This window comes from Urocampus carinirostris, chromosome 2 (genome assembly GCF_059441175.1).
Source record: "Urocampus carinirostris isolate Australia breed hairy pipefish chromosome 2, RoL_Ucar_1.0, whole genome shotgun sequence".
NCBI lineage: Eukaryota > Metazoa > Chordata > Actinopteri > Syngnathiformes > Syngnathidae > Urocampus > Urocampus carinirostris.
In genome coordinates this window covers 25664692-25690427 of record NC_142350.1, presented here as the reverse complement: position 1 = coordinate 25690427, position 25736 = coordinate 25664692, and the positions used below count along the sequence as shown (strand labels likewise).

At 39.9% G+C, this 25736-nt stretch overlaps 1 protein-coding gene across 1 annotated transcript in view; it reads left to right on the top strand.

The window, feature by feature from the left end:
• The first annotated feature begins 3167 nt into the window (after positions 1-3167).
• Positions 3168-25736, top strand: part of kcnn4 (potassium intermediate/small conductance calcium-activated channel, subfamily N, member 4) — a 40023-nt gene continuing 17454 nt past the window's right edge. Inside the window, exons 1-4 of the mRNA XM_088327697.1 lie at positions 3168-3512; positions 9765-9860; positions 14062-14498; positions 21958-22093. Of these exons, the coding sequence (XP_088183823.1) occupies positions 3168-3512; positions 9765-9860; positions 14062-14498; positions 21958-22093 (1014 nt within the window). The remainder of the gene's footprint in view (positions 3513-9764; positions 9861-14061; positions 14499-21957; positions 22094-25736) is intronic.

Genomic DNA, 25736 nt, shown 5'->3' with positions numbered 1-25736 from the left:
ATGACTTTGCACCAAATGCAATATTGCACAACCGTTACAATACAACGTTATCACAACAACCCTGTATGTAACATCCCACATGCCGACATCCTAATGTAAATACCATGTAAATTATAACTATAGCCTTATTCCCCTTGTTTTATAACATTATCTTCTCTGTTCCTTTACCTTCTTGCTCATACCCTCACTATGTGTAAAACTGGAGTGTCATGCCCAATTTCGTTGTCACAATATGTTAGCCCATTTGTAACAATGACAATAAAGGTATATTCTATTCTATTCTATTCTATATTCTAATCCAGCACCACTCATCATAAAAGGAGACTGCGTAGAGAGAGTCCACTCGTTCAAATTTCTGGGCGTGCACATCTCCGACGACCTCTCCTGGTCTGCAAACACCAGAGCGGTGGTAGGGAAGGCCCAGCAGCGACTGCACTTCCTGAGACTGCTCAGGAAAAACAACCTAAAACAGCAGCTGCAGGTGTCCTTCTACAAAGCCACAGTGGAGAGCATCCTAACATACTGCATCACGGTGTGGTATGCTGGGTGCACAGCAGCAGACAGGAAAAAGCTCCAGAGGATCATCAAAACAGCCCAGAGAATCGTCGGCTGCTCTCTGCCCAGTCTGGAGGACATTGCCTGCTCTCGCTACCTCAGCAGAGCAGAAAACATCATCAAGGACTTTTCTCACCCTGGCCACCATCTCTTCGACCTGCTGCCTTCCGGTAAGCGCTACAGGTCACACAAAGCAAAAACGAACAGACTCAGAGACAGTTTCTTCCCCACAGCCATCACCACCCTAAAGAGACACCGCACAAAAAACTGAAAACTGTTGCAAAAAAAAAAAAAAAAAAACTCACACGTATGTAAAATGGTACTCACGTACATGCTGTCTGCACTATGTTTGTTCACTGCTCAACAGACACCGCACAAAAACTGGAAACTCTTGCCAACACTACCTCATACGAATATAATGTTACTCATGTCTTGTTCTTGCACATGTCGACTGCACTACTTTTAATGCTCAAATTGCACAATGTCTGACCATTTCCTTTTTCTGCACTATGATGTCTATGCTTGCACCAATGTATATACGGACTATTTTTGCACCATGATGACTTTGCACCAAATGCAATATTGCACAACCGTTACAATACAACGTTATCACAACAACCCTGTATGTAACATCCCACATGCCGACATCCTTATGTAAATACCATGTAAATTATAACTATAGCCTTATTCCCCTTGTTTTATAACATTATCTTCTCTGTTCCTTTATCTTCTTGCTCATACCCTCACTATGTGTAAAACTGGAGTGTCATGCCCAATTTCGTTGTCACAATATGTTAGCCCATTTGTAACAATGACAATAAAGGTATATTCTATTCTATTCTATTCTATTCTATTCTATTCTTGTGTCGGGAGATAATGCTGTGTCGTGGATGCGATGGATTGTCCATGATTGACCGCAGCTTTTTCAGTGCCCGTCTCTCAGCTACTGTTGTTAGGCTGTCCAGCTCTTTGCCCACAACAGAGCTCGCTTTCCTAGCTTTCCAATCTCTGTTATCCTGTATCCGGTATCCCGTATCCAGTATTTTGTATCCGGTATTTTGTATCCGGTATCCTGTATCCAGTATCCTGTAACAATCCCTGATCCAAGCCCCGGTATCCTGTATCGATCCGCTGTCCCTGGCTTCCCGATCTTCTCCGATTACCTGACTTGTTCCAATCTCTGACCACGCTCCGATCTACCGTCCCGGCTGCACGCTTCGACCTCAGGGGCTTCCTGCTTCTCCTGCCCAGCGATTGCCGAATCGCTGGCGTCTGTTTTCCCGCGCCTGACTGCTCCGCTTCCATAAATAAAGCTTGGTGGGAAACATTACGCATTTAGGTCTACTGTTTCTTCGGGTACTTTTCGGAAAAAGTGGCGTGTAACTATTACTAATTCCTTTTTTTTAAGTAAAGTGCCCAACACTGCTCTAAAGTAACTGAAGAATGGAGACACACTTTAAGTTTAAATTTATATGGATATGGGACACAGGCTCTGGCATTTTAATCATTTCATAGATTTGATCAAATCATCAAAAAACACGCAGTGAAATAAAATGTGCGGATGACAGATGCTTCCCTACTTACGAACGAGATACTTTCCGGAAGATCGGTCGTAAATTGAATTTGTTCATAAGTTGCTTCAGTGCTATATTTTGTACGAAATGTATATTTAAGGCTTGTATAAGTCACCTGTATTCATAAAATATTATGCTCTATAAAATTAAAGAAAGTGAAGTTTAACTTACTTTTGGAAGATGAGCTTCAAGAGTATGCGACTTCCTCCTCCATGGTAGAAAGTGGCCAAAAAAAAGCGTTCAACCATTTTCTCAACTGCATCAAGCTTTCTTATTCCACTTTCGTTTCAAAAGAAACGACTCGCCTCTTCTTTACACTTTACACCAACCATATTGTTTCCTTGAAAAGTCCAAACATGCATTAAATTCATTTTTACAAAAATAAGGCCTTCATTGGCATTAAAATGTCCTGAATTCAATTTCGAAAGTCTTAGAAATATGAACACATTAAGAGATGTATATTTATTACAACCAAAAAGATTTAGTAAAAGTAGTTGTTCGCGCATTATGAAAAAAATATTAATGAATGTAAGAGAAGAGTCCTTTGGAATGAGTAGTTATCTGCCATGTTTGAACATGGATCCACGATGTAAAGTAAACATCAATTCTATTTATTGTTTTCCATGTCTAAAACTTTGGGGAGTGCTGTTCTTCAGACGAAACCTTTTCAATTGGACCAAAATCTGATTTCAAAATAAAATAAAATAAACGTTGGTTTAAAATGACCTCAAATGTGGTGTTTTTTGTTTTGTCTGTTTCATTTGTGGGTTTTTTTTTTTTGTCAACTTGGTCTTAAATTTGATTGCAAAAGGAATTTTAAAAAAAAGAAAGAAAAAACTTTTGCCTTAATGGCTCTTCGGCTGAAAAAGGTTCCCGACCCCTGCTGTACACCACCGCACACGCTCAAGCAAATAAGATAAGATAACGCACACTCGCCACATTCGCTGCATATTTTCAAATAGCATCAGAGCAGAGCCGCGCTTAAAAATACAATTAAAAATTAAAATATATAAAAAACTTGTACCATTAGCGTGCTCAATGAAGGTGCTACGAAACCTTCCACACCTGACGCAACGTCCGGAGACCTGGAACGAATCCGCAAGGCGCCAGGGGCGTCTGGTGTGCGCTCTGGAGATGACCAAGCGCACCTGCGCGCACGCCAACTCCAAAGAAGATTCGCCGCGGAAGAACAGCCGAGACTCGGCGGAGGTTTCCGTGTCTTTCACCGACAAGATGGAGGGAGAGCACCTGTACAGACTTCGCGACAGAAAGTTCTTGTTAGAGGACAAGAAGCGACTGTGCGGGCTCGCTTTGGGCACAGCTCTGCTCGGAATATTGCTCATGATCCTCCATACGGAGATGTGTCCCTTCTTCTACAAACCGGTAGGATGGCGGAACGCTATTTTCTCTTACTGCGAGCGTGCCATTTCTATTTCCAAAGTTCTATTTTTCGGGACGAATCGGCTTCAAATGACAGAAACTATACGTATACAAGTACGTGAGAAGTAAATAAGGAAGTAAATAAGTAAGTAGATATGTAAGTAATTAAGTAGATGAGTGAGTGAGTGAGTGAGTGATTAGATAAGCAATGTGGTAAGTAAGTTGGTAACTAGGTAAGTAGGTGAGCAAGTAATTGAGTGAGTAATTAATAAGTGAAGAAGCAATGATATAAATAAGTTGGTAATTAGATCAGTAAGTTGGTAAGTGAGTGAGTGAGTAAATAGTAAGTGAAGAAGAAATGAAATTAGTAAATTGGTAAGTAAATTGGTAATTAGATTAGTAAATTGGTAAGTTGGTAATTGAATTAGTGAGCGAGTGAGCGAGTGAGCGAATAGGTGATTAGATAAGCAATGTGATAAGTAAGCAAGCTAGCAAATAAGTAAGTTGGTAACTAGGTAAGTAGTTGAGTAAGTGAGTGAGTGAGTGAGTGAGTAATTGATAAGTGAAGAAGCAATTAAATAAATATGTTGGTAAGTCGATAAGTAAATTGGTTTGTAAGTTGGTAATTAAGTTAGTAAGTTGGTGAGTGAGTGAGTGATTGAGTGAGTGAGTAAATAATAAGTAAAGAAGAAATTAGATAAGTAAGTTGGTAAGTAAATTAGTAAGTTGGTAAGTAAGTAGGTAATTAAATAAGTAAGTTGGTGAGTGAGTGAGTGATACATTATAAAATATATAAGTTAAGTAAATATAAGTTAGTAAATAAGTAATTGGGTTGGTAAGTTAATAAGTTGCTGTTGCTGTTTTGCACTTTTTGGACTAGTTACAGGCTTGAAGCGTTGTTGTTGTCATGCACTTTCCGGACAAATTGCAACATGTTACCTAGTGTTCTCTTTTATTGATGTTTACTATGTTTGTGTACTGTAACTCAATGCTAAATCTATTCCACTCTGGTCATCCTGGAGGAGGGATTACCTTCTCAAGGTTTATTTTTTTCCTCATGCTGAGGTTTTGAGTTTTTCCTTGCCCGCATGTTGGTTTAAGAACAGGCGATGGTGCAATTGTAATCCTCTGCAGTCCTTTGAGACATTTTTGGGATTAAGGGATATACAAATAGATGTGACTTGACTTGACAAGTAAGTAAACACATATTTAAGTAAATAAGGTTATAAGTAAGTAAATAAATAAGTAAGCAGATAGGTATGTAAGTAAATCAGTCATCAGTAAATAAGTAAGTAGATAGGTATGTAAGTAAATCAGTCATCAGTAAGTAAGTAGGTGAGTGAGTGAGTGAGTGAGTGAGTGAGTGAGTAAGCCTTTAAGCAATTATATAAGTAAATACATTTTAAGTAGATATGTAAGTTGGTAAGTAAATAAGTAAGTATATACAGGTAACTAAATGTGAGTTGGTGAATAAAAGACTAAGTTGGTAAGTAAGTAAAAAGGCATGAAAGTAAAAGAGCAAATAAATATGTAGGTAATAAAGTAAATACATATGTAAATAGGTAAGTAAATATGTAGGTAGATAAGTAAGTAAGTAATAATAACATTATAAGTTATATTCCCTACGTACATACTATTCCGTTTTCAAGTCCTTTGAAAAGGCTGCTCCACACCTTGATGCCTTTTCCCTCTCATTGCATATCAAGCGCTGTCATTATCCTGAATGCATAAGTCATGGTGTATTAAACCTAATAGCATGCACAACCTTTATGCTAGCTAAGTAATCCAGCATCGATTGTCATCTAATTGGCTTTTGTTTTGAAAACCACTCTTGGTGCATTAATGCTGCAGGGTAGTGAAAGTGGAGGGTGCCCTTCAAAGATAAAGGAATTGTACAAAAGTTTAAGCCTTATGTTGATGATCTTGTACAAAAAATAGGCTATTTTGGAAGCATTTTTCCACATCTGGCACATCATAAGAGGGGTCAGAATCAAACCTGAGCCGCACTTGCCAGACCTAAAACCGTCTGGGGGGGGACAAGAACAAGCAGTGAAAACAAAGATCAGACTCATGCAAGCACTGGTTACTTCCATCTTTCTCCACGGTTGCAAGACATGGACTCTCATGGCAAAACGGAAAAAGAAAATCAAGGCCATGGAGATGTGATGCTAAAGGAAACTTCTAGGCATCAATTACTTAATCCATGTGAGAAAAAAACGAAGAACTGTTGTCAACTGTGCACAGAGGGAAACTTCAGGGGTATGGTCGCTCCACAAGATCATCACGACTGGCCAAGATAATTCTTCGGGCAGAGTCCAAGTGGGCAGAAGGAGAGGAAGACCGAAAAAGAACTAGGAGCACAACAGCATGGAGTGGACTGGTGCCAACTTAACCACCACAGGCCAGGAACCGTCAACAGTGGAGAAAGCTGTCCAGAGGTTGACCCATGCGGTTAAGGGATCCATGAACTGTAAACCGTGATCAACAAATACTCAAAAGACCAGAGGCTTCACCCCGTTTGGACTGAAGGTTGTTAAAAGGCTTCGAGCAGAAGATAAATTAATACATCTTAAATGACAGTGCACTTACCTGCCACTTTAGCTCCACCATCACAGCATCCAAAGCACTTAAGAGGCTCACATTCACCCATTAAGAATATTAGGGTTCTGTGACTTGCCCAAGAAACCTTTAACTGCACACAATCAACGCTTGGATTCAAACCGGCAACCTTAACCCTTTATTGACCAAGTACCACACAGGCAATGGGATTTTTGCTTTGTTATTTTGTTCAGGAAAGAGTCAGAAATCATGTCATGAGTGATTACTTTTGGCCCTTTTTTTCCCAGAAGAACCCAATCCTTCAATATCTGGCAATATCTACCATACCAATGAAAGGGATTAGTCGCGATTATTATTTAGTAGAGACTGGAACCGAACATGAACACAATTTAAGATATCGTTGACTGGAAATATGAACTGTTATAAATATATATAAAAAAGTTACTCTGTTTTATTTTGGGAGGATATAATTCAAGCAGCAAAATGTCTTGCTTTTCCAGTTGTTCATATGTGTCAACTATTCTCACCTATATAACCTATAGGGGCCTGTGTGGTTGATTGTAAGACAATTTTTTGAGACAGAGAACCACATCATACAGGACCCATTAGTAAACTAATTCAATCAATCCAAGTATTCAAATATTTTTTCATTGGTTGCAGATAACAAAAAAAAAAACGCTCGACAAAATGCATGTATATTAGGTCCGTTGCCTCATGCCTGTGAGATAATATTATGGAAAGGTTTCGTCACCATGTGGGTAGACTATTATTACACCATCCGCTGATCTAAAACCTACATGAGGGCAAGGAAAAACTCAAAAACCTCAACATGAGGAAAATGAAGAAACCTTGAGAAGGGACCGCACATGAGGTAATCCCCCTTCCTGGATGACCAGGCTGCAATAACAAATAATACACAGCGATTGTCAACATAAAATATAGGTTATTCATCAGCTATAGCAGGGGTGTCAAACTCATTTTAACTCGGGGGCCACACGATAGAACAAACATTCTGTCCGGGGCTGGGCTAGTAGATTAAAGAGAAAAAAAGAGAGATAAAGAAATAAGATAAAGAGGGAGGGAAAGGAAGAGAGGGCGAGACAAAGAAAGAAAAAGAGAGAGAGGGAGAGTGTGAGTAACAAAAGAGATAAAAAGTTGTGAGAGAGGGGGCAAAGAAAGGGAGAGGAAGAAAGAAATCCAAAGAGAAATAGAAATACAGAAGGAGAGAAAAGAGAAAGGAAAGTGCGAAGGGTAGGAAGAGAGAAAGAGAAAAGGAAAAAAATAGTTAGAGCAAAAGAAGTTAAAAAGACCCAGAGAGAGAACGAGACAAAGAGCAACAAAGGAAGAGAAAAAAAGAGACACAGAGAGTAAAAGAGACAGAGAGTGGGAGAAATGGGGTGGACGAGAGAGATAGAGAGAGAGAGAGAGAGAGAGAGAGAAATACAAGTACAGTGTCTTTGATCTAGGCACCTGGCTTTGGCAACATCAAGTTGACATATTTCAACCTGCAGCTTGTTTTCTCTTGCGCTTCTCTGAGTGTTGTCTCGCGGGCCGGATTCAATCCCTTAGCGAGCCTGATTTCGCCCGCGGGCCGCCTGTTTGGCACATGTGAGCTACAGAAAAAAAGTATGTTTTAAGCCTAGATTTAAACAGATCCACTGAGGTTGCAGATCGAATTTCAGAAGGCATATTATATATCATTTTCATCTTGGGAATGTTTATCATATTCAAAGATTTATCCAAAAAAGGTGTGTTTACATTTTTCATATATATTTTTTGTGGATTTAACAAAAAATGCTACACAAAGAATTAAATGGAATTACAGTGGAACCTTGGTTCTTGACCATAATCCGTTCCAGAACCCTGTTCGAAAACCAATTTGTTCGATCACCGAAATAATTTTTCCCATTTAAATTAAGGTAAATTGTTTTAATCCGTTCCAACACCCTGAATGTTTACCTTGAATGTTTAATGTAAAGCTAATCGTACGTTCGCGTTATCGTAATCATCCGTACGAAAGATTACGCTAACATGAACATGTAAAAATAAAAAAAAGGATAAAGAAAAGAATTATGAATAGGATTTCTTACCTTTGTGGTGGTCAGCAGAAGGCGCAGGTGGACGGTGGGGAGAGGAAAATCATCAAAAAATTTTCAACCTCTTCCAAAACTTGCGGCCGTTGCTTGCTTATAGCACTCACTCCCTTAGCCACATCACTAGATTTCACAGCCCCCTTATTCTTTAGTATCATACTGATTGTAGATTTAGCCATGCTGTATTCCCTAGCAAGATCAGACACTTGCACACCTCCTTCATATTTTGCAATTATTTCTTTCTTAAAAGCAATGGTTGTACGCACTACTTTTCTTTTTTCACCTGTAGCAACTTTGCTGCTTGCACTGACTTTCTTCGGAGGCATAATAAGGGGATAAAACACCCGTACGCCGCTCTGCATCGCACCCTAGCGTACCGGCGTTCGAACTCCGATTTTTTTGACCGAACAGCGAAGCAAGAATTTCTCTAAATTTTTGGTCGGACTCCGATTCGTTCGAACTGAGAGGCGTTCGAACAAATCGAGCTTTCACTGTAAATGTATTTTTTGTTTTATATGAGAACACGTGGCTCTAGAGCAGCATGCGGCTCTTGGGCACTAAGAATACGGCTCGTTGCCTCATCATATTTTCTATATACTGTGGCTCTTTGCCTTGTTTCATGTTTAGTTTTTTTGTGTGTATAGAGGGTGGACACTTTCCTTGAAATCAATACAAGAACAATACTTGTTGTATTGTAAGGAGAGGAGTGTGTTATGGGAAATAATGTGTTTTTAATTGTGTGTGTTTGTTTGTGTCTGTCTGCCATGGCAGGTCAGTGCGTGGTGTGGCTCTTTGACTCTCACAGTTAAAAAATTCGGCTCTTTGTGTCAAACTTGTTAGCCACCTCTGAAATATAATATGATGTTTGGAGAAGGTGTTAAGAAAAGAGCATGAATCAATCCATAGTTCCACACTCCGACGTCGTAAACGGATTTCTTCCATTTATAGTACTGGATAAATTTAGCTTTGAAAGTCCTCAAACAGTGATTTAATTTGGGCATGAAAAGGGTGAACAAACCCTAAAAATAACGACGTATCATGTTATCACCTTGTTGTTTCTATGATATTACTATGTTATTACCAGATTATTCGAAGTAGGATTAAATATCAGACAACCACTGAAAAACAACATTTTACTAGAAATCCCAATGACCCAGCACCGACTAGCTTTTTCAGAACAGGTTTGTGGGCACCTCAGCTGTTTTAAGGTGCACTCAGGTGCCCGTGGGCACCACGTTGGAGACCCCTGGATTGAATAGTCTCAGTCAAACTAAAATTATAAATTTACTAAAAAAATCCCAATGTCCCAACACAGGTGAGCTATTTTCAGAACAGGTCCGCGGGCACCTCAGCTGTCCTTAGGGGGCACCCTGGTGCCCACGGGTACCACTTTGCAGACCCCTGGGTTGAAAAGTCTCAGTCAACAACTAAAATAATAATCTTACTAAAACAATGCCAATGTCGCAACACTGGTGAGCTATTTTCCCTAACAGGTCCGCGGGCACCTCAGCTGTACTGAGGGCACACCTGCAGGCACTAGGCTGGAGATACCTGGACTTACACTATATCTTGATTTACCACAATACTTTTTTTTCTTATCCAGGGAACCAGCATCGCCTTAATCATCAACTGTTGCATCAGCCTTTCCACCGGTTGTCTCCTCATTGTCATCATTGCATTCCATTATAAGGATATTAGGGTGAGTTTTTTGTTTCCAATTCTTGAGATTCCTTGTTTTGTGTTGCGTGAATGTGTGGGGTGTCAGCTCGTGAGCCCAGGTCGCCACGCTCGGCGCTGCGTGAGAGGGAGACTAAATCCATCGTGTGACGCAAAGAATAGGAAACAAAGAAGAATGACGGTCTGATATTTTTAGGAAATGTCACAGCGAGAAATGGAGGGAAAGATGAGAGAAAGATTAAGTGAGAGATACCAAAAGAGAAATAAATAGAAAATAAGAAAGAGAGAAAGAATGAGACAGAGAGAAACAGAGCGAAAAAAACAGGGGGAGAAATAAAGCGGAAGAGAAGGAAAGAAAGAGATAGGGCAAGTGAAAGAAAGATTGAGAAAGCAGAGAAAAAGACAGAAAACGAGACACAGGAAAAAGAGAGAAAGCTTAAAAGGGGAGAAAGACCGAGAGAAAGAGGAAGGAGGGATGAGAAAGAGCGAACCTGAATGTAATGGTTGACATTTCAGACCTGACTTTTGGGTCGGCCTCTAATGACTTGCATCTTCACCCTCAATTTAATTCATTTTTCTATTAAATTGTAATAATATATTCTCAACAGTTATCTTGTTCCGCTTACCGGGGAATTTTGGTATCAAGCTGATCCAAATTATGACATTAGCATCACTATTGGTCCAGTGGTTATCTTTCTGCGCTCTTGCGGGAGTAACGCAAGGTTAGTTCCTGTTAGGTCCAATATTTTACCATTTTGGCCTGTGAAATTCCCTACCTATCAATCATTGCACTAATATACAACTGTAGCTCATACTGTAGTTTTAATTCCATGCGCTTTCTATATAAAAAAATATATGTCAATAGGCTGTTTTTGGGGGGGGGCTCCGCCGAATAATCTGGTGCACTTTATATTGGGAAAAATATGGTATCGTCCTCCAAAGTCCTATTCATCGGCACTATGGTAAAATACTATACGAAGCCATAACACAATACAGCTTTATTTATATCTGTACATTGAAGGAAACTGTGGGGGTCAGATCCATCGACATTTCGTTCTGTATACACGTGTACTAGAATGACAATAAAGTAGATCTGAATCTGAATCTGAATGATCAGATACACTTTAAGAGTTCTTTCCCTTATTACTTTTTTCAATGTACTCATATCTTTCAGAATGAATTTTTGTTTCCTACATCCTCGAACATTCGTTTCTGACACAGTGAGTATAAAATAGTGTATTTTAATGGGATCAAATCGAATGGCTTTTCATATGTTATCTGCATCACTACTTATACAGAGGTTAAGTTTCGGCGCAATCATTGCCGTGACAAAAACAGCAAATTTCACCGAAAGGTGAGCGATTTTAATGCTAGCTCAGTAACTATTTTATAGCTCTAAATCATTTACTGCAGCTATAGCTGTGACATATAAATAAAAGCGTCAATGATAACCTCATAAAATTGCACTTTATTATTATTATTATTATTATTTAGGAATTTAGCCACATTTTATGAACCAAAAGTCCTCTTTTATTTGTGCACAAAATCCATCTTTCTTTCTCTCCTCGAGAACACTTCAATTGTTTTACAGATGATCCGTGCGTTTCAAGAACTCATTTCAATCGCCGTCGAAGCTAATGCTGAAAGTTAAGCCTGTCCTCTTGCATTTTTGACATGCAGTTTTATTCAAGTTAGGGATAAAAATGTCCGTTCGACAGAAACAGTGGACACAGGAATATCCTTTTTCACTATTTTGTTGTTTTGTACTTCCTGTACCGGCTCCTGGCCAATCATTGTTTGTGAAACCGCCTATGTTTCGGTAAGCCTTCGAGAAGGCCGTGCTCCTCCAACTAGAAGTCTGATTGGTTAAACCAGGGGTAAGCAACCCAAAATATTAAAAGAGCCATATTGGACCAATGGCTCTTCCCATTTGAGAGAAACTTCTGGCATTGAATGAGTTAATTAACAAGTATTGATGGACAAAATATAATTAATATCAGATGATTAATTTTTTTTATTCCTGCAGAGAAGGCCCTTCAGGCCCCCATGGCCCACCACTGGTACACAATATACGAATGCTTTTTTCAGTAGTGTATATGTTAAATCTATGATCTCAACGCTCTAATGGCGCTTAGCCATTCTAGTTTTATACTGCATGCTTCTGTTACTCTTGGCAGAGCAGTTTCTGTTGCACTCTTACCTAAACTGTTTTAAATGTGGTTGCAGACCATGTGCGATACCAAGGGGGGGTCTACGCAAGCTGTGAATAGATAAGGGCCAGATAACAAGCTCACAATGTTTACCGCCTGTAATGTTTTGTCCTAAATTTGACTAGTGTTGTTACTTCAAAAAGGTAATTAGTCATTGGTCCTCACTATTTCTTCCAAAAAGTAACGGAGCAAGTAACTGAATTACTCTGTTGTAAACTAAACTAGTTACCAGGTAAAAAAAAAGTAACTATTTTTGTTACTTTCAAAATAAGTTGTTGTATGTCAAAGAAATTGAAGATTTCTGATCAGTATTCCAGTCAGTTGAAATAAACAGTAAATAATATCGTAAAATAACAATCAGCAGTAAACAATATAAAGTGAGTTTAAGAAATTATATTTAACGCTCACAACTTGAGACAAAAGGTCAAGTAGACATTTGGTACTGTACTTCAAGCATTTTGCTCACAATAAAAGTCTACTTGAAAACAATAAAATGTGAGTTTTACTCTGAAGAATAAATCACAATCTTTAGTCAGGAAACTGCTCAATTAGACATATTCTGCTGTAGTATTTTCACGCAACAAAAGTAAACAGTTAAACAATATGAAGTGTGTTAAAATAAATAAATCAAACTCTCACAACCTGAAACACTGGTCTAGCAGAAATAGGCAACTGCACTTTAAATATTTTGTTCACAACTAAAGTCAACATTAATTTACAGAACACAGGATGAATGTAGATCCCTTGTGCTGGCACATACTTGAAAGTGTTGTATTGGTGGTTACTGGTGGAATGGTGGATGGCTGAGTTGTAGTTTGGACGCATCGTCAGTAGTGTCACCCTGGATCACTGGGTGTTTCGGTCACAACACTAAACGACCTCACAGGGGGTGGCCAGCCACAAGGTGATCACCCCCAAGCTTGCATTTGTCCTAATCCTCCATGGGAATTGATTTGATGGCCAGCAGACTTTTTATGGGACTACTCATGGCAGGTACGTCCTTTTACCTGAATCAAGCCAAAGCTGAACACAGACCTCCTGAATTGTTACTTGGGGTCCCAACGGGGGTCTTTCCACCTAATGAACAGCCAATAGCTGCTTTTTTCCGCTGCCTCTGATGCCGCTTTGATGGCTTTACACAGACTTCGGTCCCGGATTCCAAGGTCAACCAATAACTTGGTGGTAGATCTTGCGACAAAGCCTCTGCAGCCCACCTCCCCTAGGTGGACCTCATTGTTGCAGCCACGTTGTCAGGCTTTAGATGCAAGCTCGGCATAGCGTAGGAGTTCTCTCAAAAGCCTCATCCACTGAGTCCTCCCAAGGTACTGTGAGCTCTATGATGAAGGTCTTTTTCAGTGAAGGCGAAAAGAGCACCGGTCCGGTCTCAGGTGGGTATGGCGATCCCTGAAGGAAACGCAAGCTGCGGCTGAGATTAGTTACCATCTTCTAGTCCTGGGCCAAACGAAGCTGGCCTTGCTCAGTTGTTATGGAGCTGCCCTTGGGGACCTTAGCCCCTTTGACCTCTGTATAGCAAACAAAGGCTTCTGTACCAAATATTAACATTCATTTTCTCAGGTCTTCAAATACTTATTTGCAGCTATATCACACAAATAAATTGTTAAAAAAATCATGCATTGTGATTCCTAAATTTTTCTTTTTAGTTTGTCTCTCTCACAGTGGACATGCACCTACGATTGAAATTTCATACCCCACCATGATTTCTAAGTGGGAGAAACAGCAAAACAGCAGGGTGTTCAAATACTTATTTTCTTCACTGTACACACACACACACACACACACACACATATGTATATATATATATATATATATATATATATATATATATATATATATATGGATAGATAGATAGAGAATATATTTGAGAACAGTGGAACATTTTATTTCGAGGTTTTACGATTTGGCTCAATGTCATCATCTAGACTCCGGAGTCAATTGAGTTTGAGACCCCTGGACTACCGCATACCTTGACTAAAATTGTCCAATTTCTTTCAGCTGTTCATCATCGATCAAAACCAGGTGGACTGGCGTATTGCTATGACCAGCCACAGGGTTTTTCTGATCACACTGGAGCTAATAGCTTGTGCTATCCATCCCGTGGGCACATACTGGGAGGTGGACCTCCACGGCAACTCCTCTTTCTCACCTCCACTGTGCGATCCGAACCGGCACGGTTCCGGCCTAGCGGATTTGGAGCTGCTGCTGTCCGTGTTGATGTTCCTGCGCCTTTACCTGGTGCACAGGGCTGTCCTGTTGCACAGCAAAGTGCTGCTAAGTGCCTCCTACAGGAGCATCGGCTCACTCAACAACATCAACTTCACCTTCCGCTTCGTGCTCAAGGTACTGATGAACAAGTACCCGGCTCGCACCCTGCTGGTCTTCATTCTCTTTTTCTGGCTCACTGCATCCTGGATGCTGACCCTGTGTGAGAGGTAACGACAAGGCTCTCAAATTTATTTTGCATGGGGGCCGCCGAAGCTAGGGTCTGGGTGAATCTGGGCCATATCAGTTTTTACACCCCCAAAAAATCATCCTGCTGCTCCCAAATATGGCTTTTTCAAAATGGATGTGTGTGTATATACTGGAGCCATATCCTCCTAGTGGGAGGTGGCTAGATACAAGAACTCATTTTTGACTCTAACTGGGAGACTGAGATTCCAAGTCGCCTCACCAACCCAACCAATGTGTAACAACACTTGACATTGGGTGTCATTATCTGACCCTATTTCTTAGCACCAAGAAGGGAGGCAACATGTACCCATGTTGTACATTCTAGGTACGACTAGGTAGGACGGGCACACTACCCCATGGTCACTGAATTGTTTTTTTCCCAATATCCTACACAAAAAAAGATCTATAAAACAAAAGTATAAGGAATTGATATTAAAACAATACAATAGAACAACAACCCCACGCGAGCGATGACAATCTATTCTCTTTATTATAATCTGTAAATTTACACGCCACCGTAGTTTTGGTCTGAGTGGAAAAAGGACACCGTTTCATGAAATGAAAGCGCCGAAAGAATATAATGTAATAGAATATACCTTTATTGTCATTGTTACAAAATGGGTTAACATATTGTGACAACGAAATTGGGCATGACACTCCAGTATCACACATTCACAGTGAAGACGATAACAATAACTTTCAAATTTCTAGATACGCTATGGCGTTAACATCTCTGGGTTTTTCCGCTAACAATCATTGCCTGTGTAGCGAATATGGGTGGGAAATAAATTATTCTAACAAACAATTTATTGACCAATTGAAATAAAGAGCCGAGTCTATTCTTTTTCAAACTTGCCTCGCCTTTTTGGAGCACCACATACGTTTTTAGATCATTATGTCAGGATCACGGATGAAAAACCTTGTTTAGTTATTCTGAAGGGTGGCTACACACACTTGAGGTCAAGTCAAGTCAAATTTATTTATATAGCCCTTAATCACAAAAATGTCTCAAAGGACTGCACAGGATTACAATGATACAATTACCTGATCTTAAACCAACATGCGGGCAAGGAACAACTCAAAACCTCAGCGTGAGGAAAAAGAGAAACCTTGAGAAGGGACCTCACAAGTGGTATCCCCCTTCCAGGATGACCAGGGTAAAATTACATTTAGCATTACAGTACACAAACATAGTAAACACTAGGTAACATGTTGAAAATTTGTCCGGAAAGTGCATGACAGCAGCGACGCCCCCAGCCTCTAAACTAGTCCAGAAAGTCTATGACGGCCACGACGCAGCTTCCCATCTCTGCCAGCTGGTCCATGCAGGCGTTGACATGCTTCAGGTCAAACGCCGGTCCGCTGACTCATCTCAAATCGTCCTTCTATTTCGTATCACCACCAGGCAGGCAGTCGGAAAAAGACAGGACGATACAGAATATGGGGTGGGCATCAATCATAAGCTTTGGAATAGAAGTGTGTCTTAAGCCTCGATGTAAAAACTTCCATTGAGGTTGCATTGAGGGCATTCCATAGCACCCGGGCCCGGATGGAGAACCCTCTCAAGCCAGCAGACTTCTTGGCTCTCGGAGTCACAAGTAGACCGGCATTTTTCAAGCGCAGACTCCGTGCAGGCACATAGGGGGAAATCAAATCAGAGAGATAAGAGGGTGCAAGTCCATGCAAACATTTATATGTTAATAAGAGAACCTTAAAGTCACATCCTAAGTGGACTGGGAGCCAGTGCAAGTGGGCCAATACAGGAGTAATTTGCTCAAACTTTTTGGTCTTAGTCAAAAGTCTAGCTGCTGCATTCTGAACCAGCTGCAAACTTTTGATGATAGACATTGGGAGACCAGAAAGCAATACATTACAGTAATCAAGCCGAGAAGTAATAAACGCATAAATTAAAACCTCTGCATCTTATTGGGACAGCATCGAACGAATCTTGGCAATATTACGGAGGTGGTAGAAAGCTATTCTAGTAATATTTTTCACGTGTGACTGAAACGACAGATTAGGATCAAATATAACACCTAGATTTTTGACCGATTCACTCTGGGTGATATTACATTTGTTTACGTTCAGGGTAGTGTTTGAAAACAACTCACGACGAAGTGAATTCCTTTTACCGTTAGTTCAATTTAATTAGATCAAGACACACACACACACACACACTCTTGGATTTATGGACTTTTCTTTTACTAATCATCTGATGAAGAAGCTTAAATTGAACACAAATCAGAAATAAGAAAATAAAACAAAGACAACTAGAAGTTGAGAACATAAACTGGCACTATTTGGATAGACAACAAGGTTGGCTCTATTATTTTGTTAGTGTATGTTGATAGAATTCCCTCTTTTACGTCACACCAATACCAACACCTAGCAACAACGAGATGTTCTGCGTTGATGAAGATGACGGCCCAGTCTTTATGTCCTCGGCTGTAGAGCAATGAGGAATCCTGGTAGGCTTGAGACCCAAGGGGGACGAGCACCACAGGATGCAGATCGTTGAAGGAGAGGTTGACTGCTGGTGTGTTGAGGCTTCACTGAGGTCGCTGGCTTTGTCCTACTAGTTTGGCCGCTAGCTTGATCAAGCTTGGCTGCTGACTTGGCAAATTTCCCTGGCTGCTTGTTGAGTTGAGATTTGGTCAGGATATCCCCTTTTGCCTTCTGGTTGGCCAAATTCAGACTGGGCTTTTTGCTGGTCAACTTCAGTCTGCCCTTGCGAGGTGAGACCTGTACCAGCTCTCGGTTCCGGTCTCCTGTGAGGGGCAGACCTCTATGGTGGAGTTGTCACGGCAAATTTTGAGGCGCAAATGCAAGCTAACGCCGCTCTCCCCAACCTCACATTCCACCAGTATCAGTCAGATAACATATCTTAGGATTGACCGAAAACACAGCATTCACTTCACATGTCTTGACATTGTTTGATCATTTTATGACATTGCAAAACGGAATTCTCTACCGGTGTGACTTCACGTGCACCCACTTTTGCTTGTGGTAAACTTGTGGCGAACATGGGAGAAGCCATAAAAGTCACGAGTGATTGTCTACACGTCACGTTTAGTTGGAAGGCGTCTCGAAGACCCTGCAGAGTGTGTAGAGCTAGTCCACTGTTCCACGGCCAGCACAAAATCATACTGCTCATCTTGGATCTGAGATTCAACTTCCTGATGTAGCCTCCTTTGTAGTACAACGAGTAACCTGAGGCTGAGAAGTGTGGCCCCTGTAGTTGGAACACACTCTCTGGTCCCCCTGTTCAACAAGGGGGGACTACCACTCCAGTCTGCCAGTCCAGAGGTACTGTCCCCGATTTCCATGTGGTGTTGCAGAGGCGTGTCAACTATGACACGCCAACAACATTCAAAGCCTTAATGAACTCCAGGCGATCTCATGGCCTAGCCACAGAGGAGCTTTTTAACCCCTTTAGTGACTTTAACCCTATATATATATAGATATGAGAGCCCACCAATAAGAGATAAAAATAAGTTTAAAAAAAACAAAAAAAACATGATATATTAAGAAAAAGGCTGTGTATAAAGGAAAAAAACAAAATAAGTTTTGTATTTTTGGGTTGCCGTACGAGCAAAATGGCAGACAAACATGTCAGCTAAAAGGCGCTAAATAATGCACAATACTACACAATGAATGTAACCATTCTTCGCTGCATACTTAGAAACGCTGGGTCGCATTATTGGTTGTTGATGTTGGTGTTAGACCTAAGATTTATGGCCCGAGCCCGAACCCGAACCCGAGGCAATTTCGGGCCGGGTCGGGCCCTGAAATGTCAGTCATACGGTCGGGTCGGGTCGGGTTCGGTCCTGCTTTTTTTTTTTTTTTTTTTTTTTTTAATTAATTAATAATGTGTTAAATGTTCATTAAAAATATATACTTAAACTATGTATGGATACTAGACCAAGGAATACTTGTTATAAAATAAATAATTCGGATAAAACGGAGAAGGAGCTGTAATTGCTTTTAACGGAGCCAGAGCATGCTCTGTGCACGTGACGTGACGTGAATGCTGTCCTCTTAATAATCTTCCCCTCCGCAAATTCGCGTGATTTTGGCCTGGTATCCCCGATATGGAGTCGGACCAACAAGAAGTTAAGGATAAACTCAAGAGAGGAGAACTGACGAGGAAAACGCACTCTGGTAAGAGTGAAGTGTTATAATTAGCTCGCTTTATTGTTTTAATAAGCGTTTTATATAGAATACGATCGCTTTTGTCGGAAGTGTACATTGACGTTGGTGACATTTTCATCCGCGTTAAAAAACGCAATTTGTAGAATAAAATCACGCTTTATTGTTTAAATAAACGCGTTATATAGACTAGGATCTCCCAATTATTATAATTAGCTCGCTTTATTGTTTTAATAAGCGTTTTATATAGAATACGATCGGGGGGGGGGTGGGAATTTGCATAGGAGTCGGAAACCTCAATGAAAGTGCTGCGCTAAAATCTTAAGGACGTACTACTACTGCTGCTGTGAAATATGGCCCAATGATCAAGTCGTCAAAATGACGGACGCCCTTAAATGTTTTCGCTACCTCAAAAAAAAAAAAACGTCAATGACAGATTGTCGCTTAATGTAACATGTGCAGTGCAGACACAGAAATATAAAAGATGTAAATGTTTATACAGTTTTATTTAACTTAGGCCTAGATGTTGTAAAAAAAGGCAGAGTTTAATTTGTTATCATAAATCACCCCTCCTTATAAATAAAATATGTAATTTCGGGCCCCCTCGGGCCGGGCCAGCAAATCCAGTTAATTAGTCGGGCTCGGTCCGGGTCGGGTTTAATACCCCTCGGGCCTGCGTCGGGCTCGGGTGCTTTTTTTTGGCCCGATCTTACCTCTAGTTGGTGTGGAGGGAACCAGCACAGAGATCAAGATGGGGCTGAGATGCTCACTTTAATTCCTTATCAATCCAAAAGAAACACTGACACCAGAATGGCGCCACAGTTCCTGTGTGTGACTAAGCGAGTCATGTTTATTTGTAAAACAAGGGGTCTCCAAACGGACAAAATAAAACCACCTGCTTACATTGAAAAACAATACTAAAACAATAGACAGCAAAAGCACGCCCCCCAGGGACACTTTTCACTAACTGCCCTACATAAATTATACTGTAAATACTTAATAATAATAATACAGGTAATAATAATGATACATTGTACTTCAAATCGCCTTTCAGGACACCCAAGGTCACTGTAGATATAGTAGGATACATTAATAAAGCAAGAGTAAAACAAGAGTTAAACAAGCAAGTAATACCTTAAAGTCAGTGTTTCCCAACTTTTTTTTCATGAAAAATCCCGAGGTAGACTGTCTGTTAAAAATGTTTGAAAATCAATTGACAGCACCAGTTTCATTTATGTATTGTTCAAATTCACAGTATGAATTTGATGACTTGTGGCCACTGTGGCTCAGAAGGTAATACAGGTTAATGATTTTGCTGTAATTTAGAATTTTACTAATGTTTTTTAAGTTTTCAAGTATTTCACATTAACAACAAAAGATACTTAAAATGAGCAAAAATGATCTGCCAGCGATTTTTTTTTAAATAAAATAAAAATGTAATTAAAATCAAAGCATTTGCACACAAATAGTTTTACTCAATTTGATGTTTTATTATTTTTTGCAACTTCATCAAACTCAATAAGTTATTAAATATATGTTTCCCAGTGCTATCTGTTGAGCAGATAATTCATAGACTAAAACACAAGAAAGAGTAATCTGCTGCCATCTACAGATATGGATGAATAATACTTACTTGACTCATCACTGTAAGAAAGCAAAGATAGTGAACGATGTCAAGTCATGTTTATTTGTATAGCCCTTAATCACGGGGAGGGAGACTCAAGACCACAAATTATTGCAAACAACAGACTATTATTACACCATCCCCTGATCTAAAACCTACATGAGGGCAAGGAAAAACTCAAAACCTTAACATGAGGTAAATGATGAAACCTTAACATGAGGCAATCCCCCTTCTAGGCTGACCAGGCTGCAACGGATAATGCAATAACAATTAATACACAGATATTGTCAACATAAAATATAGGTTATTCTTATGCTATAGAATAAAAGTGTGTTTTGAGCCTAGATTTAAACAGTTCCACTGAGGTTGCAGATCGAATCCCAGGGGGAAGAGCATTCCACAGCACTAAGGCCCGAATGGAGATCGCTCTCGAACCTGTGGTTCTCTTCTTGGCTCTTGGGATCACTAGTAGACCAGCATTTTAAGAACGAAGCCTCTGCACCGGAACATAGGGGGGAATTAAATCTGAAAGATGTGAGGGAGCAAGTTGTGTTTTTTTACAAAGATAAAATAGGGCAATTTCTTGCGGGACACTCAACAAGGTCTCATTGCACACTGGTTGAAAAATATTGACTTAAAATTGATCTGAGTTATGCTTAAGCTTCAGCAGAGTCAGAAAAGCAGACATTGAGCACTTTCCTCATGTTGTGCTCATGTTTTGGTTTGTCGGTCTTTTTATTTTTAGCCCCTGCGAACCTTTTATAGCATTCTCAAGGCGTCAAAAAGAGGATATCGTCTTTAGTCCGGAAGGCAACTTGTTTCACTTCAGGATGCCAGTAATTGGCAACTAACTGTGTATGTGCTTGTATCAGGAGTGTCAAATTTCTCGATAAGCAGTCGAGATTTGGTGGCCTAAAAATGTGTGAAAGCCGAGTATTTATTGATCTTAAATATTTATAATTCTGTTATTCATTCTTTGAAAGGTACGGGAAATCTTTGGAAAAATGGCTTTGTAAGTCCCTTAAAAGTGCTTGAAATTGGCCATGAAAAAGGTGTACAAACCCTGTACTTGAATATTTTTCTTTCTTTGTTTCTCTTGCTCTCTTTCACCTTTTCCTTTCCCTTTCGCTCTTTCTCATCCCTCCTTCCTCTTTCTCTCTGTATTTCTTCCCTTCTTTCTTTCTCCCCTTTTTAGTTTTCTCTCTCTCATTCCTGTGTCTCGTTGTCTGTCTTTTTCTCTGCTTTCTCAATCTTTCTTTCACTTGCCCTTTCTCTTTCTCTACCTCTCTTCCGCTTTATTTCTCCCCCTGTTTGTTTCACTCTGTTTCTCTCTTTCTCATTCTTTCTCACTTTCTTATTTTCTCTTTATTTCTCTTTTGTTTTTTCTCACTTACGCTTTCTCTCATCTTTCCCTCTATTTCTTTTTCTCTCCATTTATTTATTTTGTTGTTTCTCTTTCCTTCTCCTTCTTTCCCTCACCCTTTATCTCTCTTTTTATTTCTCTGTATATATATTTGTCCATCTCTCTCTCTCTCTCTCTCTCTCTCTCTCTCATTTACTACTCTGGCCTCCGCGAGAATTTTTTTTTTCACCATGTGGCTCTTGAGCTAATATAAGGTTGACATCCCTAATCTAGAAGCTCGACTGTTGACCTGTCTCTACTGCAGGCAAATGGCCGGCTCAACGGAACACATGGAAACGGCCTTGTGGCTTATCGCCATCACCTTCCTGACGGTCGGCTACGGCGACGTGGCCCCCAAAACCCGCTGTGGCAAGTCTGTGTGTCTCTTCACCGGAGTCATGGTAACTTTACTTGACTTTTATTCACTTTTGGTGCTAACCAATACGGGCCCTCATAGATTGTCACAGTCTGAGAACCGTGATAATAAAGCTTTCAATTGGCCAAGAGCAGTGTCAATCAAAATGTGACAGGCCAACAGCTTTATTGGAAATCTCCGAAGAGTCTGCTTTTTTTAAAAAGGGACTTATGGAGCCAAACAGATGGATTGAAACAAGGATCGTCAAATGATGCAGGAATCCTTTTAAGCTGAAATCTTGTATCTGTCTGCATTACAATGTGTTCTGAAGTAAATATTGTATACGGTTGGATTCACAGGAATGGAACCATACCATATTTGCGGGGAATTGTATCATGAGTAGACATTCCAAACACTTTTGGGTGAGCTATCCCTTTTTAGTTTCGGCTATCTTGTTGCAAACTGATCAGGATGGTTCTGTGATGATTAAATTTGTAAATGGTCATCCCATCTTGAATCCCACATCTTGAGTTTGAGCTTTCCAATGATATGTGGCATGACATATTTCTGTGACTGGTGACCTCGTTAAGACACTACTTTGTTTATCAATGTTTGGGGGTTAGTACTAATAATTGGTATTGCTATTGACCTTGAATCATCCATACTGGTCGATCCCGAGTGCTAATGCTGCATTCTTGCCTGCCTTTTCTGATGTAGACAAAATTCAACAACACCACCAAACCTGCTCTTAAGACAAAATCTAATTTTTCAGCGCATTGTTTTTCACAGTGAGACATTAGATTATTTGATAAAATGGATTAAATAAGAATAATGCCAGAGCCTGTGTCCCATATCAAGAAATATACCACTTTAAACATGCCTCCCTCCCTCAGTTACTTAAGATAGTTTAGGCTCATTTTGACCTTCCTTTTTTCAAAAATAATGGTTTCAAAACAAGATGCCAGCAGAGTTATTTTGTAAAAATGTCACAAAATACTGCAAACAAAAAGGTTATGGATGTATTTCGCTTCAGTGCAGTGGGCGCGTGTGAGAGAGAGGGAAGTGCTGTGTGTAGATAGCTCAGCCCATGCCTACAGCTCGCCCAATCAAATTGTTCTGTGGTTGGCGTTTAAGGGTAATTAAAATGTGTTCTTTGGGTTTTTATCATAAAGGGCCTCAACAGTAAAAATACTTGTTTTTTTTAATAGGCTTCCATATATAGGATTCTTTAGCGATGTACAGCCAAAGGGAGTAATTTAGTGTAGAATTGCCACTGTCCTAGCCCATCATAAAGCAGGTACTTTTAAACTGAGACTAAATGCACTCTGTTCGTCATTGTTAGTCATCTAGGTCTAAATTGGATCATTCAAAAGTCATCAGGGAACTTCTTGTGTCAGTTGGCTTAGCTGAGAAAAGAGAGGACGAATATTTTTGCAATGCCTTCTTTTCAGTTTTTTCGTTTCATATATACAACCCCTAGTCATTCCAAAGTGAACATATTGACACTACAAGAAATGAATAAAATACTTTGTGGTGGTCAGTATATGCTGGGTTTATAGACCAAGTAAAGGGAAAAATAATATGCAATCACTCAATTCTGAGGAAAACAAGTACGGAATCATTATAAACAGACAAAGAAATATCAATCAAAACATATCACTAGTATTTAGTCGCACCCCCTTTGGCTTTTATGACAGAATGCAGTCTCTGAGGCATTGACTTGATGAGTAACAAACCGTATTCATCAATCTGGTGCCAACTCTTTTTGATTGCAGTTGCTGGATCATCTTTGCAGGTCGGAGCCTTGCTCTGGACAATCTTTTTCAATTTCCAATACAGGTTTTCCATCGGTTTGAGATCTGGGCTATTTGCAGGTCCTGACATTGACTGGATGGGTCTTTCTCCAAGGAATGCTTTCACAGTTTTTGCTCCGTGACATCTTGGAAAATTAGTTCACCATCCCCATACATTTTTTTCAATTAAAGGAATAAGAAAGCTCTCCAAAGTGTCAATGTAAACTTATGCATTGATTACAGATATGACCACAGCCATCTCCCCAGTGCCTTTGCCTGACACGCAGCCCCCTATGATTAAGGACTGTGGGAATTAAGACGTTTTCTTAAGCAATCCTCTTTTGAAAACCAAACAAAAGTTCCAGCATCATCACCTTGACCAATGCAGATTCGTGACTCATCCACAAATCCATAATTGCCTCTCCTTAGTCCATTGCGGTCTTGTTCTTTTGTCTTTAAGTGTCAACGATGGTTTCCTTTTAGCTTTCCTAGATGAAAATCCCATTTCCTTCAGGCAATTTTTCACAGTTCTGTCACATACATTGACTCCAACTTCCTTCCATTTCCTCCTAATTTGTTTTGTTGTGCATTTTCTCTTTTCAAGACATGTGGCCTTTAGTTGTTTGTCTTGACTCCTACATGCCTTTCTTGGCCTACCAGTCACCTTCCCATGCTGTTTGTACTTGGGCCAAATCTTCGATACAGCTGACTGTGAACAGTCCACATCTTTGGCAAGCCTAAGAGTAGAGTTACCTTCTTCAAGAAATTTGACTATCCTGCGTTTGGTCTTAAGAGACATCAGTTTTTTAGCCTTAAGTTTGAAGCCTGAAATTAATAAATATTACAAATAGTTATTCGGCAACAACACTTTTGCTAGGCACTGTATTCACCCCTTAACACTCCGCCGGCCGGCCCGTGGCCCGTCCGACTGTTGAGAAGCAAATATGCATCTGTTGGATGTCAGCAGTCATAGAAATGCGTCAACATTGGAAAGCTTAAACTCTTGGGATTGAAGATATGATTTAAAAACATACTAATCATACAAACATCAAAATCAATCTGAAACAAGATATTCGAAAACTATAAAGCCAAGGTAGCTCAACAAAGATTTTCGTCTTGCAGCCAAGAAATTCGATGATAATACGCAAGCACGGCCTTCTTACATCCGCAAGACACTAGTGAATCCAACAGTGTAATATATTTACTCTGAAACACGCAATAATACCGACAAATTTAAAAAATCCTCTAAAAAGATGTTCATTCTTGTTAGCCGTCTATGTAGCCTCATAATTTCCGTTTACAATTAAACAAACTAGTAAATGTATTTTCTTTAGGCTGTTAGCAACCTAACTTGTGATTGACATATTTCCCGATCAGTTGCGGGCTTTGTTTTACGGTCCACAATCGGCATTAGCCTAAACTGGCCTGTATTGCTAAAAAAGACCCGCCTTCTTTACCTCCGAATAACTTTAGCCAATAGTGACTGATTCAAATGATGATTGACACATTGGTAAGCTAATGAAATTCTGAGTAAATCAATATGAAAATGCTCCTATTGTGTTCAAATTAATACCTCAAGTAAGTGTATGAATGCCACTAGTTATTGTTTTTTACCCACTATTTTTACGCGCAAGTGTGAACAGTCATTGATTGACTGAGAATTCAAATGTTTACAACTCTTTAACGAGGTAAAATACAAATTAGCAAAGATTTTAGTGATGAAAACTGGTCTTCCCCAAATGGCCACTTTTGGAAATGCCTAAACCTACCCTTGGTAAACGTGTAAAATACAATGTGTAATTTTTCGGGTTGTGATCAAATTTGACCAGGTAAAAGGTAAGGCTTCAACTTTTGTCTCAACTGTCTTCCAGCTAAGATGCCCATGCTACACTCATT